The sequence below is a fragment of the Triturus cristatus genome, chromosome 7 (assembly GCF_964204655.1).
Source record: "Triturus cristatus chromosome 7, aTriCri1.1, whole genome shotgun sequence".
In the NCBI taxonomy this organism is placed as follows: domain Eukaryota; kingdom Metazoa; phylum Chordata; class Amphibia; order Caudata; family Salamandridae; genus Triturus; species Triturus cristatus.
In genome coordinates this window covers 144,934,645-144,954,545 of record NC_140590.1, presented here as the reverse complement: position 1 = coordinate 144,954,545, position 19,901 = coordinate 144,934,645, and the positions used below count along the sequence as shown (strand labels likewise).

The window sequence follows — 19,901 nt, the reverse complement described above, 5'->3', positions numbered from 1 at the left end:
AGCGAGTTTTGGCAGTGCAAACAGTGGCTTTGCAGGCCTCCAAATACAGTGCATGTGCGCCGTCCGGGCGCGCGCACCATTTGGAGGCCTGAAAGCACTCGTTTGCTTTCACTTTCGCGGCCCCTTTGATGTCCCGCACCACTGTGCCCGCCCCCACTCCCCCCTCCCACTCCCTTCTCGTCAACTTCAGTGCGCGCTTGTTTTTAGCTCTTTTCCGTTGGAAAATGTTTAGTTAAGCTGAAGATGTGAAGTTGTTTAATTGCCATTTGTTGAGGTTTCTGGGTTAGCACAGGGCACGACTTCCCCAAGGCTCTAACGTGTTTGTAATATGGAATAACATGCATTTTATATCCTGGCTCCTTTCTGCAGTTTTAAACGTCCCTTGGTCAGGGAAGGCTCGTGAACTGTTGGAGAACATGAATGTGCAGTGTCCACCCTCACTCGCCTCTACTCTGTTCGGAAAGATTTTATTTTCATTGGTTTTATAGTACATTTGTTTGCAGTTCCGCAAGAGGAAGGGCGTGGGGTATTGAGTTGTAATGTTACAGCCCATGCCTCGCATGAATTGTCATGTATATTTGAGAAAGTATCATTAATAAACGTTGGATGCGGTTTGACTCGGAAATAAAAATGTTAGCTTTCAGGTTTACCAATCCAAAAATGACGCAACCACCAGCAGTCACGTAATCAAGTCATGCACCCTTTTTGTATTTGTACATTTTTTTTGCCGATTGTATAACAACGCCAAAAGACAATTTTTAGACAAACAGGTCCCAAAATTGGCTTTGCCAATGCTTGTTTTTCCCGTTTAGTAATCTTTCACTTTGTAATTTATTTTGTTTTCTGGGCAACCCTCGACACTCACCCATCAACTGTCATGCTATTCCCATCCGGTGTTATTTACTAGCTTTTATTTTGAAACCTGCAAGTTTATCCTCCTCACTTAGCGGAGCTGAAAACAAGTTGTTTAAAGTTTAGTGTGTCCCGGCATGGACGCATTGCGCATCCATGTCCGTCCATTGTCGCTGGCTGTTCAGAGGGCTCCTCGGCACTGTCGCCAGCTGCCTTTTGAAGCCAACGCAATGACCAGGAGACAGGTCGAACTGCACCAAAATGAATCCAACGTGGCTTTTTGGTACTGGAGAGGGAGCACCCAAACAGTAAAATGTCATGTTAAATGTACATTGAAAATTCTTGCACTAGAGCTTCTTGAGAACCTCAAAGCAGAAGGAACGACAGAACGACGTTAGCTCTGGAGAAGGTGACACATTCGTAACAGCCGGTGCTCGATGCACAGGACTTCCGTTTGATACCGGAAGTGAGGGGCACCCAGGACAAGGCCACTGGCAAGGGGGAAGCAGGTCTACACTTGAGGGCACCAGGCGGCAGCCTCAAGGCACACTAAGGAAGCACCATCACAGAGCAGAAATGCAAAGGATTATGGGATCAGATAGAAGGCTTTTAGAAATGACTCACATGAAAACTGCCAATGAATAATGTGCAAAACAAAAAGGTAGGAAGGAAAATTGTACAAACAAATTTGAGTTGTCTGAAACCAAACAAAAAAATCGATACGTCTTAAAGGATTAAAAAGGAAATAATTAAAATGGCCGCACCTAAAACATTAAATGCAGGCAACAATTTTAAACAAGGTAAACAAAGTAAAGTGGTAAACACTATGGCAAAAGTAGCCTCTGTTGAATACGGATACCTAATCTTTAACCTCCCTGCCCTCCGACCCCACTATCCGTCCGCTACAAATATATTTTTAGGTCTCGCCTGGCTATCGCATAAGCGATAGCTCAGCGAGACTGTAAGGGGCTCCAAAAAGTGCTCCCAAAGATGGCGAGCACGCGCACAATCACGTGCATCGTGCCGCCATGCAATCCACTTTTGGGGAAGCGCTTCAGCCCACTGGAGCGTGCACTGGTGACGGGCGTGCAGTTACGCGCACAATGACGAGCAGAGGCGCCATATGGCTTTCCTCTCGTCATGGTGCGTGCACTTCGCACCACGCCAGCCAGCCTGCTTTAACTTTTGCGCCTCAATGCTCCTCCCCCCTCTCCCCCACCACAGAGCGCGTCTCGCGGCCGCGCGTCGCTGATGATCTAGAGTCCAGAAGAAGGAATTGCCCAGCAATGAGATTGTCTGCAAGATCTTTCCCTCCAGGAGGCATCGCCTGCCACGTGCAATTTTTCCATAAACGATTTCTGAAGCCCCCACCCCACCAAATCTCGAGTATCAGCATTACATCGGTTGCTTTATATCAAGGGCTGCAGATTACCCCAAGACGCATCGTACTTCAAAGGGTCCTCTCCCCCGCGTGGAATGCGCTCCCCCCCCCCCCCCCCCCCCCCGCCAAGCGCGCACGCCACGCTCCGCCGGGCTCGTCTTGTTATGACCTAGTCCTGACCACCTGAGTGCACTCTTCCTGTTCCCTAACACAGGCTTCTCCACTATAACCCTCTTTTCATTAATTTTACTCAGCTCTCATCTTTAACCCAGCCCTTCTTTCATTTACTCTGCCCTCTTTTGTTTGCATTTTTATATCGTGCTAACTCGACCCGAGGGTAATGGAGCGCTTTATTTGTGCACCAGTTACGTCACATTTTTGTAGGCACGGGGAGATTTAGTGCAAATGATTTTCCCAGAATCACAGGGTGGCTTCCCCATTTCCAAAGTTGGCTGCTCTGGTTGTTGCGCCAAATGCTCGCCCCTTCTTTTTATTACACTTCACCCTGTGACACAGTCCCACAGCACTCTCCATGCCTCTTTTCTCCGTCAACCCTCAGTACCCTGTCCCCTTAGCCTCCCCTGCCTGTCCCTTTTAACTCTTCCCTAGCCCCTCACATTCTCACCAGCGGCCTTGCGGTGGGAACGGTTTCCATGGTTACCATATGTCCGTCTCGGGGTCCCTCGCTGTGATGCAGGGCTCTGACCCTCCCAGGCCTGTGTAACCAACATTCAGATGGTGGGCTCTGACCCCACTAGCTAGTGACCATACGGCAGCACTGCCTCCCACAGTCTAACAGCTCTTGCTGTGGAGACCGGCGGTCCTCGACGACCGGGCACGGCTGCGGCCTACTCTGCACACTGACAAGCGCTTCGTGAAAAACAAGTGTTGTGCACAGCTAGATGAGAAAGACAATGGTGTCTGGGTGTGATAATTCACATGTGTAGCGGGCAGGAAGCAAAGCACAGCACAATCTACACACAATCTCTTGGGCGCACACACGCATGTACACTCAGTACATGCAGTAAACCCACCATTGCGACCATCCAATCGCAAATACCAAACAAACACAAGACATCACACAAATTCAACTCGGGAACATACAAGGACAATGTTTGAGGTGTTGCGCCGAAGTAATGTTAAACTATGATAATGGTAGCTTCTTCAAGATTCTACTCTTAAGGTAAAGATTGTGTAGTGTTTAAACAACACGAGACTAGTTATGTTTCTAAAGGTCCATGATGTTTTTATCTTTTTTTTTTTACATAAACACGCGTATAGGCCTATTTTTCGATCATTAAAAAAGAAAAAGCCTCTTGTTGAATGATTACACTGGGAAAAAAGGGCCATTATGTGTCGCGACGTATAAAATCTCATCTCTTCACCAGGGCCAAATACTTTTCAAATTGGTAAGCCAAATGTCACAATAAAAAGGGAACCATAAAACCACCATTAACAGAAAACAAAGACAACGAAAAGCAGAAATACATTAAAACAAATGATGCATACTCAGTTCTTTTAATTATAAACTCCACAACACATGTTACCTTACAACCACATATGCGTGGTCACAAATGCACACACAGGCACATGGCCACATCTGCCCAACGCTTAAATAGAATGTGTGTCTTTCCCACACATTCAGGCCCATTCTCTTACACAATGCATTTCTCCCTCCTACCTACACTCACAGGATCAAAAACACAACCAATCACGCACAGAATCATACACACAAATGGGCTAAAGAACAGCCACAAACATTGTTCAAAATCACTATTTCTTATATATAACTACACTATTCTGAAACAATAAAAACAAGTAAAACACATAAAATGGCGTCCTACTCTGGAGGTGGGGCCTACATTATCAGCAGGTTAACTCATCAAAAATGCACAAGGGCTCCTTTTTTCTTCCGTGTCACACCCACGTTGCGAATAAAGGAGATTGGGGGAATATAAACATTTGTCATAAGAACAGGGCCTTCAATAGCATATAGGGGGGGGGGGGTCATTAATTATCTAACTATATCAGTTTTCCCAGTATTCAGCTAATACGGCAAAACAGAAAGGCCCGCTTTGCGCAGATGCGCTTTCTCCCCCACCTGACTTTGTCGCTTTGATTTTTTTTAAGATCAAAGGCTGTCACCAAACTTGGCATGCTCGGGTAGATATTGTTCTCGTGACAGGATGAAGATCCGAGAGAGAAAGCACGCGCCTTCGGAAGTGGCCGCGCAAACAGGAATTTGCACTGCAATAGGTCTTGCATGTACGCGAGTTTAAGCTACTGGCATTGTAAATAACCATGCCTTTTATTTTAGGTTTTAAAAACGAAAACCAAAATAAAAGGCATTGTCATTACAATGCCAATAGCTCAAACTCGTGTAAATGCGAGACCTAATGCATTGCAAATGCTTGTTTTTTCTGACTGATTGATTTTATACATAGATATATTTGCTTTTATTACATAATTAATTAACTATAAGTCATACGTTTTTATTGGTATTATTTTATTATTTGTACGTGGTATATTTGAAAGAATTCCAATGTATAAATATGTTTTTAACCAGGTTTTTTTTTATGTATTGTTCACTGTGGTGTACTTTTATGGCTTTGGTTAGCCAAATAAAGTGGTTTGAATTGAATTGACTCAACACAAAGATCCCCGGTTCAGTTGTACGGTACCTAATGTAATGTGTGCTTTGGAACGTGTACAGTCCTGGCTGGTAGCAACATGGATTCCCAGCTGACATCACAAATGCCAGCTGGCTTGAAGCCTCACCGAGATTGCCATATTCCCGGCCTGTTGCATAACACACACCCAGTGGAATGTGATGAGGGCTCCTGAGTCCCCCATATGTCACCGATATCATATTCATCGTTCTTGGGCTCAGTGGGGGCCCGTGTAGGGTCTGGGGGGGGGGGCTAAATGGTTGGGGGCCTCTCTGCACCGCAGGCGCTGCATGGGCCTGCATTAATCCCTGCACACGCCGTAACTTAGCCCCCAGCTCTATGTTCTCACGCTGTCCTTACTAGCACAGGAGCTGGTTACTTGTGTCATGGCACCACACCTACTGTAAGGCAGCAGCAAGGGGGTCACCCCACAAAGCTATGCGCGGCCTTGACTCTGTTTAAGGATGAGAAGGCTGCACTTTTACCTGCCAGGTATCCAGGAAAGGATGTGGCACTGTGGCCTCAAGTGAACCACTATAAGGGCTTTCTTTACACGAGCCAGATGATCCTAAAAGGACTGTATGGGGAGAGGTGTAGCAGGTGCTGTGGCACCGGGGCTATAAGGCCTCAAGGGCCCAGTGAACCACAATTAGGGCTTGTTTTTCCTAGTGAGTATTTTCCGTGCACCATGACCTATAGCATCCTAGCTCCCACTGCGTACCTGTGTACATTTACAACTGTTGGGTGAATTGGGCCCAAGATCTGCGCTACCCATAATGCACTTCGAAGTATCCGTTTCAAACATTCCGGTTCTTACTATGGCCGGCTGCAGAACACTGACCTGAAACTTCAAGAGAAACGACGCGGTAGGGCTGACGGTAGTCCATCCGTCCAACCCGTCCAGGCAACGGGTAATATTCACCAGCATCTTGTCTAGACACGTTGTTTAGCTGTAGGGTGCAGTTGTGACCTTCCAAATCACCCACGAGAAGAGCGCGTCCTTCATTCTGTGGCAAAACGATTGTTGGATCCTGGGTGCTGTGAACCGCTAGGCACGCGTGAATCCTCCACCTGCGAAACCCCCCCTGGCACCAGGTGAATCCATCACTTCTGTCCCATAGAGGATGGGAAACGTTGAACCTGCAGGGGATCACCACGCAGGACCCCTCGAGCGCCGTGATCTGTCGTGGCACCGAGAACCACGTCCCCCGCTCCTCGAAGACCGACTGGCAAAGAAGCCCTGCAAAAGGAAGACGAGAAAACGTAGCTGTGGTTAGATCACTCTATTATTCTGTACACCGACACACGTACATAGAGAATGCTGAGCAATCGGTGGCAAAGGCTTGATGGGCGACTCATAAACTGGCCAGGCCTTTCCTAAACTAATTTGGTAACCTCCGGTCATATAACTTACATATAACATAAACAAGGGGCAGGCACTGACATGCCAAGAAACATGACAGTCGTGGTATTACTGGGCCATTTTATTTTACACTGCGTTTTCTCAAATGACAGCCACCTTTCTATTCACAAATTCCACCTGTCCTGAGCAGGTGAAATTGGCCACTGGAAAAACAGGGGGTATTACTATATGCAGTAATAATATTACCAGGTCACTTCCTAATTGTGCATCTGGTACTACTTGTAATAATGTGGAGTGGCATTACCTTATAAGGTCACTAAAAACGACATCTTCAAATACCATCTTACACTAGCACAGCCATAAAAAACACATCATATCACCTTTTTGATACCCCAAACCGTGGTCACACATCACACGATCACAACATACACCACAACAAAGAAGACCACTAGAACAACGCTGATGTCCAACACGACAAAATAACTTTCCACCGCTAATCACAACAGGCAATGCCATGCCCTCCACGTCACATTACACCAGGGTATATATCTTCAGACTTATCTCATCTTACAAGACCACTCAATGCCATCCATTATTATGCCACACCGCAACAGACTCACTCTTGGATAATGAGAGAGAGGAGGCCAGATGGCTGGAATTCATATAATTGAACAAACATGCGATGCTCCACTGCCTGGGGCCTCATTACAAATTGCACGGTGCCCACAACAGAAAATGTCCAAAAACGCGGAATTAAGTTTTTCCTTTAAAATGTTCTCATTGTGGCAATGTGGGTAGCTGTAGTACTTGTACTGCGCTTGGCTGGCATGCAAGGAAACCTATTATGCTCTTACATTTCTGAGTACTTGATACCTGGGGAAGTCAAGGGTGTTAGAAATGGGGTCTCCAGTTGGCAGAGGTATGCATCCTGCCCAAGTAGGGACCACCACTCTAGACAGGGTAAGTTAGATAGAGTCCCTATATTTACCTGTGCTCACCCACTGGTAGCTTGGCACAGAGCAGGATTAATTTAAGAGGCAATGTTTAAAGTATATGTGCAACACTTATTACAGTAAAACAGTGAAAACACCATACAAAAATAATCCACACCTGGTTAGAAAGAAAGGGCTTGATTTATTGAACAAAACAAGACCAAAACGGCTAAAATCCAATAACTAGAACTTGAGACAATCATTTTTGAAAATGGAATGCAAAAACAGTGCTTAGAAGTCACTAGCGGTCAAAAGGTTACTTCAAGTCATGAGGGACCAGTGCACAGCTAAAGGTCGGGCTGACTGTGATGGAGGGCAGGCTGGTACCAGGACCCAGACAGGTCATGCTGAGAAAGTACCTTGTATGGAGCGAAGTGTCAAAGTTGAAGGCTCGAGGATTTGGGGAGGCACTACGTCGTCGTTGATCCGGGGATGTAGGCGAGCATTATTGCTGACCTGTGCCATCAATGGAAGCTTCGGTGTTGAATCCCTTTTCAATGCAGTTGCTGTGTCGATGTCAAGATGCACAGGGATGCCTTCAGATCGACACATCGTCGTCGCCGATTCTCACAGACGGGACCCGATTCATTGTCGAATCAGCGTCAATGATTAATGTTTGAGTTCTGACCAGTGCAAATTCAGGACTTTGTTAGTTCTTAAGCAGAACAGCACAGAAACCCAGTTCTGAGGCCCTGTACTGGAGTGGGCACCTCAAGCAAGGATAGGACTCACAAATGGCAAAGTCCAGGTGCTGGATGCAGAGTAGCATGCAGTATTTGATGTATCTGAGACTGCATAACAGAAGGCAAGTAGTCACTCCCTTTGAGTCACTCTGGGTTCAAATGGTGAAAGTCCAGTCCTTCTCATCCAAGTAGAGAGGGCAGCAGGCAGGGCTGCACAGCAGAAGAGCAGTTCTCTCAGATCAGGAGTCCTACAGAGTAGCAGTCATTCAGCAGCACAGCATTCCTTCTGCCTGGCAGATCATCCACAGGTCCAGCAGTGTAAAAAGTTGGTGGGATCAGATGCCCAGTATTTATACATTGGTGCCCTGGTTCCAGTGGTTTCCTGTTACCACCAGCACTGGCTCCAAGCTGGCTACACTAACAATACAGGGTCCCTAGGCCTTTTATGAGACTGTGCAAAGCCTTTTCAGGTGCAAGTGTCAGCTCCTCCCACCACTCTTAGCTCAGGAAGGCCCATCAGCCTGGTGATGGACCATCATAATGTAAATGACACAGGCAGAGGAACACAGGGCTTAAGAGGAGGGAAAGGCTAACTTTCTAAGAGTTACAAAAGGGGGTGGTGATGGACGGAGCATCAGAACCAATCAAACACTCACACCCAGTCAACAGATCTGTGTTTGATCCATCACTGTTATTTAGCCCACTCTGCCACCCCAGTTCAGACATGGCCATATGCAAATCAGTCTGACCCTGTGCCACATGGGAACAGTCCAGCCCGAACTGCCAAGCCATGCCTTCCCTGGACCGGAAACAAGCTTCCTAGGACCGGTTTCTGGCATTTCAGCCATCTTCAGTCAGGCTTGCTTGAATCCAGTGGCAAAGTGAGCAAGGGACTCACGTCTGAGTATACCCTGCCAACTTATGGCAAACAAAGCGGTACAAAAGGGGGTGGTGATGGACGGAGCTCAGAACCAATCAAACACTCACACCCAGTCAACAGATCTGGGTTTGATCCATCACCGTTCTTTAGCCAACTCTGCCACCCCAGTTCAGACATGGCCATATGCAAATCAGTCTGACCCTGTGCCTCATGGGAACAGTCCAGCCCGAACTGCCAAGCCATGCCTTCCCTGGACCGGAAACAAGCTTCCTAGGACCGGTTTTGTACCGCTTTGTTCGCCATAAGTTGGCAGGGTATGCTCAGATGTGAGTCCCTTGCTCACTTTGCCACTGGATTCAAGCAAGCCTGGCTGAAGACGGCTGAAATGCCAGAAACCGGTCCTAGGAAACTTGTTTCCGGTCCAGGGCAGGCATGGCTTGGCAGTTCGGGCTGGACTGTTCCCATGAGGCACAGGGTCAGACTGATTTGCATATGGCCATGTCTGAACTGGGGTGGCAGAGTGGGCTAAAGAGCGGTGATGGATCAAACCCAGATCTGTTGACTGGGTGTGAGTGTTTGATTGGTTCTGATGCTCCGTCCATCACCACCCCTTTTGTACCGCAGTAATGAGAGCCAGGCCTCATGCCTCTCAAGGCTCTCTATCCTTTGTGTCATCAGAGAGTGGAGAGCGGTAGCACCAGGGGACTGGCACCTTTTCTTGACTCTCCCTCCTGCCAAGTCAGGTATGGCATGCTGACACTGGCCTACCAGCCCAGGGTCTGTACTCTGCGGCTGGACAAGAGACTGCTTGTTCCATACCCTGTTTTCCTCCCTGGGGCTCCGACCCTCCCACCTGGAGCGGTACCCCCAGAAGACAACTTAGTAGGTGCACTGTTAGCAGTTGCCCCTTCCTCCACGTCAGGGGGGACACCCTGAACCTGGCCCTCCAACCTCGTGTCTGTACCCTTAGGCTGGACCTGTGCCTGGCAATCCAGGACCTCCTGGGGAGTACACTAACCCCCCCCGAAGGGAAACACACTCCTCATGAGTGGTACGTGAGTCTGCCTAGCGCATGTCTCCAGCCTCCTGTCCACTTGACAGAGCATGAAGACCCCCCAGGCCAGAAGTGGCCTCACCAGGGTCAGTCCTGGGGTGCTTTGACCTCAGAGCGGGTAACCCCTGACCCGCTGGTCCTCCCACTGGGGACTGTCTCCCCCTCTTACCCCTTTCTCTGGATGCATGCACCCTCCCAACTGGAGCTGTGCTGCCAGACACCAGACCTGGTGCAACACTTGTTACAGCAGTTTCCCCCAGTTCACCTAATACCTTGGGATTCCCTTCAGGAAACAGCCTCCCGGTACAGACTAGGCTCCCTTCCTGGTGTTCACTCATGGAACCAAGCAGGCCCTGGAACTGGGCCTCGGACACTTTGGGACTCAGCCCACCCCCATTCCCTCTTCTCAGAGACAGGACATGGGGCTCCCATTCCACTACACTGGGACCTATCTGGGTGACTCCAAACCTCCCCTACCTCACCTGGTTGGGGTAAACCTGAGCCACCTCTTTCAGGATCACTCCCAAAAGTTTAATCAGACACTCTGGACTCCACCAAAAGGTCTGCCTCCAGCGCAAGCTCCCTGGAATCAGAGAACTCACTCTCCTCCGGCTGTTGGCATAGCTCTGGAAACCAGGGACCTAAAGTATGCTCTTCAACAATTGCATCACACAGCTCCCCACAATTGTTAACCAAGCTGCCCTTTGCCTCACCATCCAGTGCCTCACACAAGTACCCCACAACATATCTCTTCTGAGACTGGCAAGACAGTGTCAGGCTGTCTCTGTCACTCAACCCACACTCTTCTGGGCAGTCTCCACACTCACACACCAGGACTCCTACCATGGGGGAACCCCTCTCACTGCACCTCTTATCTAGAGTCAGTACAGTGTCCCTCCTACCACTAGGAAAATGATCCCCTGTGGAAGTTCACCAATCCACTTCATGACCACTGCACACCACTGGAGCTACATCATAAACCTGAACCCCCGGGTGTATGTTATCCCCCTCCATCAAGTCAGGCGCCACATCTCTGGGTGTATGTACTTCCCCCTCAGCACTAGATAACACTGTTTTGCTGCCACCATCTGAGCTGAACTCCATCTCCAACCCAGCCAAGCTCACTTCCTGAGCTACATACAACTCTTTTTGCTTGGTTGAGACACTCAGGGCCTCAAGCCTTGCGAACTCCTCATCGAGCTCTCTCATTCTCAACTCATATGCCAAGATCAGTTTCTCTTCTTCCAAAGCATAAGCTCGCCTGTTCTCCTCTGCCTTGGCCTGGATTTCCATTTCCATCTGCTTTGTTGTGATCCTCAGGACTTCTAGCTCCTGATCTCTAACCCTTTGGTTCTCCTCCATCTCCTCTGGGGAAAACCTTCTTGGGGAATGGTGGCTGCCAGCCCTGGAGGCTGCTCTTGACACAGGCAGATCCTGTGACCTGAACCATTCCCTTGTACAGCCTCATCCATCTCTGCATCACCTGTCTCCCAAGACTCTTTGGCCTCCCACCAGACCACCAGACCCTTAAGGCCTTCTGTAGTTGCTCCTTCCTGGAGCTACTTTTCATGGGACATCCAAAATATTTGCAAAATTGCTTGCGTTGATCTACTTTGTAGGAATGCAACATTTCAATGTCAAACTTCAATTCTGCCATCTCACTTGCTGGTTTCCCTTTCTGAGACATGGTGCATGGATACTTTAAGGGTCACTCAAAAATAGAACCAAAAACAAAACACAGTATGTGGTTGCGTAGTGGTCTGCACTAAACTAGTGATGTACACCAATCACAGTGGGTCAAGTACAAATACAGGTTCAAATCCTCACCGCTGACCATGAATGTTAGAAATGGGGATCTCTAGTTAGCAGAGGAAGGTACCTTTGTCCAAATAGGGACCTTTGCTTCTAGTCAGGGTAAGGGGTATACATACTCTAGATAACCCCTGCTCACCCCCTTGGTAGCTTAGCAAGAGCAGACAGGCTTATCCCAAAGGCAATGTGTAAAGTATTTTTACCAACGCTCACAGTAACGCAGTGAAAACAACACAAAAGGACAACACACCAGTTTAGAAAAATAAAATATCATTATCTAAACTAAACAAGACCAAACACCAAAAATCCAACATACACAGTAAAAAATATGACTTTTAAAAAGAACTTGTACCATAGAAAACTATAGCGCATGACTTTTCACCAAAGTACCTGTAGTTGTGTCAAAGTTCACCAAGCCAAACAACTGCAGCGTCGGAAAACAAAGAGATTAGCCACTCCTGAGACCCTGAGGAGGCGATGTGACAGTCAGCCCCACTGCACGCGGAGGAAGGGTTGTGTCAATTCTGGTCTGTATGGGGAGTGATGCATCGATTCTTCGTGCCGGTTCTGGTCCGCAAGTGATGCGTCTGGAAAGTGTATCACACAGGTATGATGAGTGGATCTTCGGGAAGCGTTGACGATCAATGCGGCGGTATTGCGTGGCGCTGCATCGGTCCTCTTCAGCCGCGATCCCTCGATGCGTCGATTCTTGCAGCAATGACAGGCACTGCGACGGTTTTCGCAGCGGCACGGCTATGATTGGAAATTCTTCTCGCGCCGTGAAGATGAATCAGAAAAACAGCCGCAAGCACAGTGATGCGTCAGTTTCTGTAGTTCTTTGAGTTTCTTCTCTCCACTAGCTCCCAAAAAGCAGCAGCAACCTCCAGAGGCACAAAACTGGCACCGGCACATCACGGCAGGTCAGAACTCACAACAGTAGAGTTCAGGGGAGCTGCGGTGAAGTCTTTGTGTCCCTGAGACTTCTGAACAGGAGGCCAGATTACTTCAGGCCCTTGGAGATCTCCTTCAAGCAGGGGACACAGCACACAGCAAAGACCTTTTCCTTTCCTTGGCAGAAACAGCAACTGCAGGCCAACCCCAGACACACAGCAAGGGCAGTACTTCTCCTCAGTCTCTCTAGCTCTTCTCCTTAGCAATGGTTCCTCTTGAATTCCAGGAATGATCTAAAGTTCAGGGGTTTTAGGTCTGATACTTATACCCCAAAATATTTTTGTTCTCTTTGTGCAAGGGGCTCTGAGCCCAGTTCAAACCAGCTCTGGAGGGCACTCTGCAAGTGCACAACATCATCTATTGTCAGTGTGAGCCTTGGCTCCAGACACACCACAGGGGGGGCGGAGCCAGCATTGTGGAAGGCAGGCACAGCCCTATTCAGGTACAGGTCCGCACCCCCACCCCCAAGTGCACACCCTCAGTGCTGAGCCCGACTGACTGGAAGCTGTGGTGTTACAAAAGTGCCCTGGGGTCTTATGCAAGTTAGGAAAATGGGCCCCATCCACCCGGATGGATAAAAAAGAGAGCCCTGATTCAGGAGCACAGGCCTCTCACACACCAGCGCCCCAGTGGCACTGCACCTGCTGCACGAGTGATGGCTACGCCCCTGACATGCGCTCGTTGACTCATTGCACCTCCTGCTGACGCGTGAGTAGGAAAAGGGTTCCATATTTCTAACTAATAGTGGCAGAAAACTGCCGCTAAAACGGCGATAATGGGCTTGATAATATGCTCTATGGAACTCCAATTGAAGCCCATGTTAAATGTGAAGCACATCTAACATGGGCTTCAATTGGATCTCCATAGAGCATATTATCAAGCCCATTATCACCGTTTTAGCGGCAGTTTTCTGCCGCTAAAGCGGCGATAATTTTATCGCCTGTCTTGATAATATGCCCCTAAGAGAGATGGCATCCTGAGCAAAACAAATTTGCAAAATCACCAGTTGATTTCCAAAATCCTGTTTTCTGCCCATAATGTGATGAGATTTTTTCCATTCCCAATGTCTGGCATAGCCTGTGGAAGCACTCTGATACCTTCATGTCTAGCAATTGCTATACAAAACTCTAAAATAAATAACTAACCCTCTTCCTCTACCCCCTTACATACTCAGAATTGTTTGTGTGTATGGGAACCAATGTCAATACCGCTTTCATAGTTCCCTTTCTGGACCCTCACTTTTGTCTGTCATTCATTTCAGGACAATAGCCTGTTCCACAGACTCTAAATCCCGTGATCTTTTCTATGTTTTCCAGAAGTTTCACATCGTAGAGCAATCTCACGTAGATGCTCTCTCTCAAACATTGCACTGTGCACTGATTAAGTACAGTACTCTTGCTGATGTGAAATGCCATCAGTTGGGGACGTCAGACTAGCTTCCATCTTGTTTAACACTATTGACCTCTTTGTGAGAATGGTGGAAGAGATCATTTCATTCTTATTGGAGAAACCTTGCCAGCTCTTTTGTTTTTTCCCCCCCGTATGATTTCTAGAAACCCCTGTTCAGTTGATACATCTGTTGCCAGTATTATTTGATAAAGCTTTGAGGTCAGGTATTTGTCTATTTCTGCTGTTTGTAAGAGTTTCTTTAACCCCTTCAGTGCCCGCCCCTTTCCCCGCCCTGTGCCGGCCGTTGCATTAGCGGGCGGGGTTTATGACGAGCTGGTCTCGTCATGGGCACAGCGCAACCGCGGCCCATGACGAGACCAGCTCGTCACGGGCATTGAAGAGGTTAATGAATTGAGAACCCTTTGGCCATGATCGCCTTACGTGGAGTACAGTGCCAAAGCTGCGTTTATTTACCTTTTTGCTTCTCAGATTTCACAAACGCCAATCCCACGTACATTGCAGCACTAAGGCCCTATAATGGAAACAAGGGGGCAGATTTACAAGCCCCTTGCCAAATGTTTACGACACAGTTGTGTCATTTCTGTGACGCAGCGGCGTCGTAAACAATGCTCCTCCATGCGAGATTTACAACGTGACGCAGCTAGTGAGATGTGTCACGTTGTAAAGCCCTGCGGTACATTATACCTGCGTCAGGTATAATGTATGTATGGTGGGCGTTTCGTCACAAGGAAGCCCCGTAAAAGTGACAAAGTGAAATGTACAAGATTTCACGGAGTCACTTTTACGTCCATGCTGCGTCAAAACCTGCACCTGCTTGAAGCAGGCGTGAGGAGTGACGCAGCATGTTAGGCATGGGCGCCCCTGAGCATTGCTGGAATTGCGTCGCGCTTGCGACATGACTCCAGCAATACGCTGCCCTTACGGTAGAAGATGCGACACGCATCTGGCTAACCTTGCGCCACGGTGCGTCGCATTGTAAATGCGACGCATCCGTGGTGGCGCAAGGGTATTTCTGCGTGTGACATCTTTACTGGTGCATCCCTGCTGATATGCAGGGATGCGCCAGTCCTCGTAAATCTGCCCCACAGTCTGGGATTACCAGGCCCCTAGCTGTTGGGAGGGAGGGGGCAGGTTTGCTTAAGTTCCTGTTTTTAGCTTTTTTGCTTCCCATATAAAATTAGTGCGCTAGTTCGGTATCCTAATCAGGGTTCCAGTGACTGCCATGGCTTCAAAAAGCTTAATCAAGAGAAAAGTAGGTTGTGCCAACTTAGGGGAGCGTTTTTTTATGTAGTAGAGGGGAGGCTGGCACCTTGCCTCATTAAGCGTCTGGATTTTAATTGTAATGTTGATGTTCATATATTTATTGAATGACTGATACATCTGAGGTATAATTTCATGTTGGTGATGTAGTGTGGATTGCGAAGCCCTCAGGCCCAATACATCTGATTTATTGATGTTTATTTAAAACCCTTATACTTTATGGAACTTGTCAAGTTTATCAAGCAACATGGTGTCACCTGCAAACAGGTGAAGTTGGAATGTATCTGTGTCCTAGCCAGAACCATTTGGCCGACGATCGCTACATACCTTTGTTTGTTTGTATGTTTCTGTACATGAAGCAAAGACCAGGCGAGGCAGAGTGGGGGAGGAGGGGCAGTTAAGAGTGCTTAAAACAACGCCAGGTGGGAGTACCTACAATCATGCCACAGGACCCCTTCTATATACTGCTATGTGCCTTTATGCAACAGCCCCCAGGAGTTTGTGCGCCCCAGGCGCTTTGTTTTCATGTAGGCGCTTCCTTATCCGGGGAAGTCCTCGTCATTCATTGATTGAGGGGAATCCCCATGAGGGACAGCTCTGCTGCTCAGGCCTCAGACTGGAATATCTGGTACTGTCTCAATCAGTGGCGGACCGGGAACAGCAACCAGCCCTGGCAGATTGCTGCTCCACAGCCCCGGCCCTGGGACATGGGGAGGGGGTGGGTTGCAAGCAAGAAGCACCCCTCCCTCAGTTTTACTGGGCACAAACGATAATCTGAGGAAATGTCTTCACATAATGTACAGATGTATTCTGATCAGATTCAAATGCTTGTTTCCACCACACTTAATTACAAAGCAAATGTGCGTCATTTGTACTATGGTAATTCTGATGAATTCTGAAATATCAGCAGTTTATTTTTGTGGTGTGCTAGAAAAATAGCATCCTTCCCCCTCACCTCTCAGATGGCTATTCAGCGGGATTGTCACATAAATTGTCTCCCTCTGACATCAGAGGGAAAGAAAGTAAACAAGCTCTCTGAAAGACAGGGCATGCATTTGACCTCTGTTTTTTAACACACAGCAAATGTTACAAGATCAGAACAACATTTAAAACCAGGCAGCTGAGCTGTCTTGGAGGCTTCGATCTAAAAGGGATGTTCCACACCTACTAGAAATGCTGTAAACTGCTTTCCCAGACTATCAGAACTGTATCTATAGATAAGTAACCCATGTTTAACCCCTTCGATGCGGCGCCGATTCCCGCTCACCGCTGACCGTTTCTTGCGCGGGCGTGGTCATGACGGAACGGTTCCGTCATGAGCACAGCTCAACCGACGCTCATGACGGAACCGTTCCGTCATGAGCACCGAAGGGGTTAAAGAAATTGAGCAGAACGCACCGTTTTACATCATATTTTAAAACTTTTTTTTCCATTGTCAGTGTGGGTGCGAAAAGCACCACCGTAAATAGGTAATACAATATTATTATAAAAGATCATTAAAAATTTTTTTTTTTAAATGCCCAACTAAAAAAAAACTGGAATGCTTTGATAATCGAACTCTGATGAGTTTGCTTTGAAATAAACTCTAGAACCAGTTTTTGATGTGTGATAAATTCAGGGCCGATTAACCAAAGGCCCGGAAGAGCACTCGTAAAGTGCCTTGCACACTTACATCGCCACAGCTTTGCCATCCTAAATCCGCACTAGCGTTGTGGCGGTATGGACTCTGTGCCACCATCAGGAGGGGTGGAGAGGGTCTTGTGTTTGGAGGTGAAAGGTCACTATATAGTCAGCATAGTCGGCCTGAAACTGTTGCAGAGATTCTGCTCATGCACAGAACTATGCGCAGGAAACCAGGACCTCAGTGAATTATGGTGTACCAAAAACTCACCTCAGAACCCAGAACCCCTATCCGACCAGCATCAGTGTCCCATTCGTTATCCGTATTATCTCGGAGGTCCCAATGAATAGACAACCCAGAACAAGCGACTTAGAGTACTCTCAGGAATGGTGGGAATCAGAAATACCTGTTAGTAATTATTCTCATATCAGTCCACAACAAGAGTAAACAAAGACACGGTTGAGTTTAAGGAGTTTATTTTATAAACCTCGTGTCATAAGATGCAGTACTTTGGCTAACATAAGCAGACAAATGATTAAAATCAAAACCATCAGCATTGTTACAATACCATAGAAAATGAAAGGAGAAATCATATTACAAATTACAGTGGATTACAGCCACCTTCCTTTCGCTAGTAAACTAATATTATTATACTAATAAAAGGTCTCTAGGCTTGAATGGGGAACCCCATACCGTAAAGATCAGCTTAGTGGAATCACATCGCAGGATCAGGTGTGGTCTGGTCCTGGGAAAGTTCTTCTTCAGAATGTGTGTGATGCATGCAGCCTGCAATATTAAAAGCACTCAACTTTCAGGAATTTGCAGCTGCGTGCGTGTTATGGCTAAATAGTGGGCCGATCAACCTGAACTAAAAACATGCATTGTCTAACGACCCAGACTGTTGCTTTACACAATGTTCAGACCAAGGTCGCAGCTCACGGCTAGGGATGTGAACAACAGACAGTTCTCATGCGAAGAAAAGGCGAGCAAGCACTTTTCAAATAATAACATGTAACTGCAGTGTCGTGTGCAAAAGCAGCAAAAAGCGGCAAGATGGCTTTCTAACATCTAACGCGGTTATGCTAACTTAGCAATGAATGTACGTAAAGGGCAGCCCCCACTACACCCCCCCTTGATCAGACCACTAGCCAATAGGGATACAATCAGTGAACGCAGAGTTCAAGTTCGATGGAACGGAACCAAGTGCACTAGTTGGAAATCCATATAAAAGGCAGTGAAGGTTCGAATAGAAAAAAACAAAAAAGGAAAAAAAATTCTAATGGAAAGGGTAATGGCAAGGCTCAGAGAGCCCTCAATGAAAAAAGGAAAACATATTAAATTGAAATCCCCCCCAAAAAATCTGTGCAACGAAAAGTCGGATGACCTCCCAGTTAATCCATCAACGTGTATGCACAGTAAGTAGCAACAGCTTCCAAGAGAAAATCATTGGAATGATCTGTAAAGGTATCTGCCATCCAGTTCAATAAGGGAAATGAACATACATGTTCCTCGACAATCGGGGCCTCTAGTACCATCAGAGGACAACCGAAGTGTTCTTCAAGATAACTTCTTGCCAGAAAGTCATATGCAGCCGTACCGATGTCCCAATTCCCTAGGACTCCATGTGCCGCTCCACAGGCCATAATCCTGACACCAGAACAGTCCAACTCATGAGCCACTAAGGGACTCATTAGTCGATCATAATCCGGGGCGGGAGACACCGAGTTTGATAAGCACAATTCCAGAGCCCATTGGAAGGGACAGTCTAGACAATGAAAGACAGGTTGTACGCATGTAAAGTAGGAAAACCGGAAGGACAATCCATAGGCTATGCTTAAGGTTGCCAGTGGCAATGTACCAGAGTATTCAAGCATCCGGTCACGGTGATGTAGCAGCCGAGGCAGGCTGGCGTGTGACACAAATGGTGCAGCCATTGCGCAGTAAGCAGACCAACAACAGCACTCCTGTTACTAGGGCCAGAATCAACGGGAGACCGCCAAAGACGTTGGAAAAAATAGAATGAAAAAATGCCGGGATCACACCAAAAAGAGTTTGGAAGGAGGTCATGAGGCCGGAGCCCACAATTTTGAAAAAATGTGCCGAGCCACTTGTAGACGAGGCATTAAAGATAGTTTGAATCAGAGCCCCAAAATGAAGTGGGAGATCAGTATTCAAAAGCGCTTGCACCTCGGTGCACGTATTTGCCACGTGAAGGACAAATGTTTCCCGGGAAGAAGTCAGCGCGACTTCATTTTGAGACAATAGAGCCCTTATTCTGCTCATCTTGTTGAACTCTGCTTTCAAGGTTGGAATGGAAGCCCAGATGGATACATCCAGCCGCCCATGCAGAAGTGGGAAAAGGACGTTCTTACAGAAAACTACCCTCTGTGATACAGTCACAAGGTAGGGAATTCCCACTAGCATCCCGCAGCAAGCTTCATTATTTAAAAGCAAATAACTACCGTTAGCCAGCAGTGTGAACGAGGGTGTAATAACTGGTACTGGAATCCCTTTTAGGACTCAAGCTTAATTAGGAGCATGCACATTGCATGCGCCATGCAATTGAATGTGCCTACATACTACAGAATGATCAGGTGTGGAGGTGCATTCCTCACCCTTCAAGTAGACCTCTTTACCATCTCTTGTACATCTGTATGTAGAGGGGAGTGACCAAACTTCGTGCAGGAAGGCAGAACCCAGTTGTTCATATCTGCCCAGGGCATAATGTTTCATGCATGAACTGAACTTAAAGAGAGGAAACGGCAATGTGATTAACCCGTGGATAAGCCACACAGCGGAATTCAATTCGGCCACAGAGAAAGGCAAAGGCTCTAACTTCTCAATATGCAGTAATGAATATGTTGCATCTTTCATGGACATGAACTGTTGTTTTGCAGTGAGATTAAAGGGAAGAAATAAAGATGAAGTATTCATATAGTCCCTTGGGACTTTCCCAGCCTTTAACGTTTGCAA

General features: G+C 47.4%; 1 protein-coding gene across 5 annotated transcripts in view; it reads right to left on the bottom strand.

Moving 5' to 3' along the window:
- The window catches only part of LOC146809062 (B-cell receptor CD22-like), a 426,891-nt gene that overhangs the window by 314,885 nt on the left and 92,105 nt on the right, over nt 1-19,901 (bottom strand). For 4 of the 5 annotated variants that reach the window (XM_085615864.1, XM_085615866.1, XM_085615867.1 and 1 more), the window contains one exon: nt 5,744-6,142. The exons of the other annotated variant lie outside the window; for it this stretch is intronic. In XM_085615864.1, the coding sequence (XP_085471990.1) occupies nt 5,744-6,142 (399 nt within the window). The remainder of the gene's footprint in view (nt 1-5,743; nt 6,143-19,901) is intronic. 5 annotated transcript variants of the gene reach the window in all.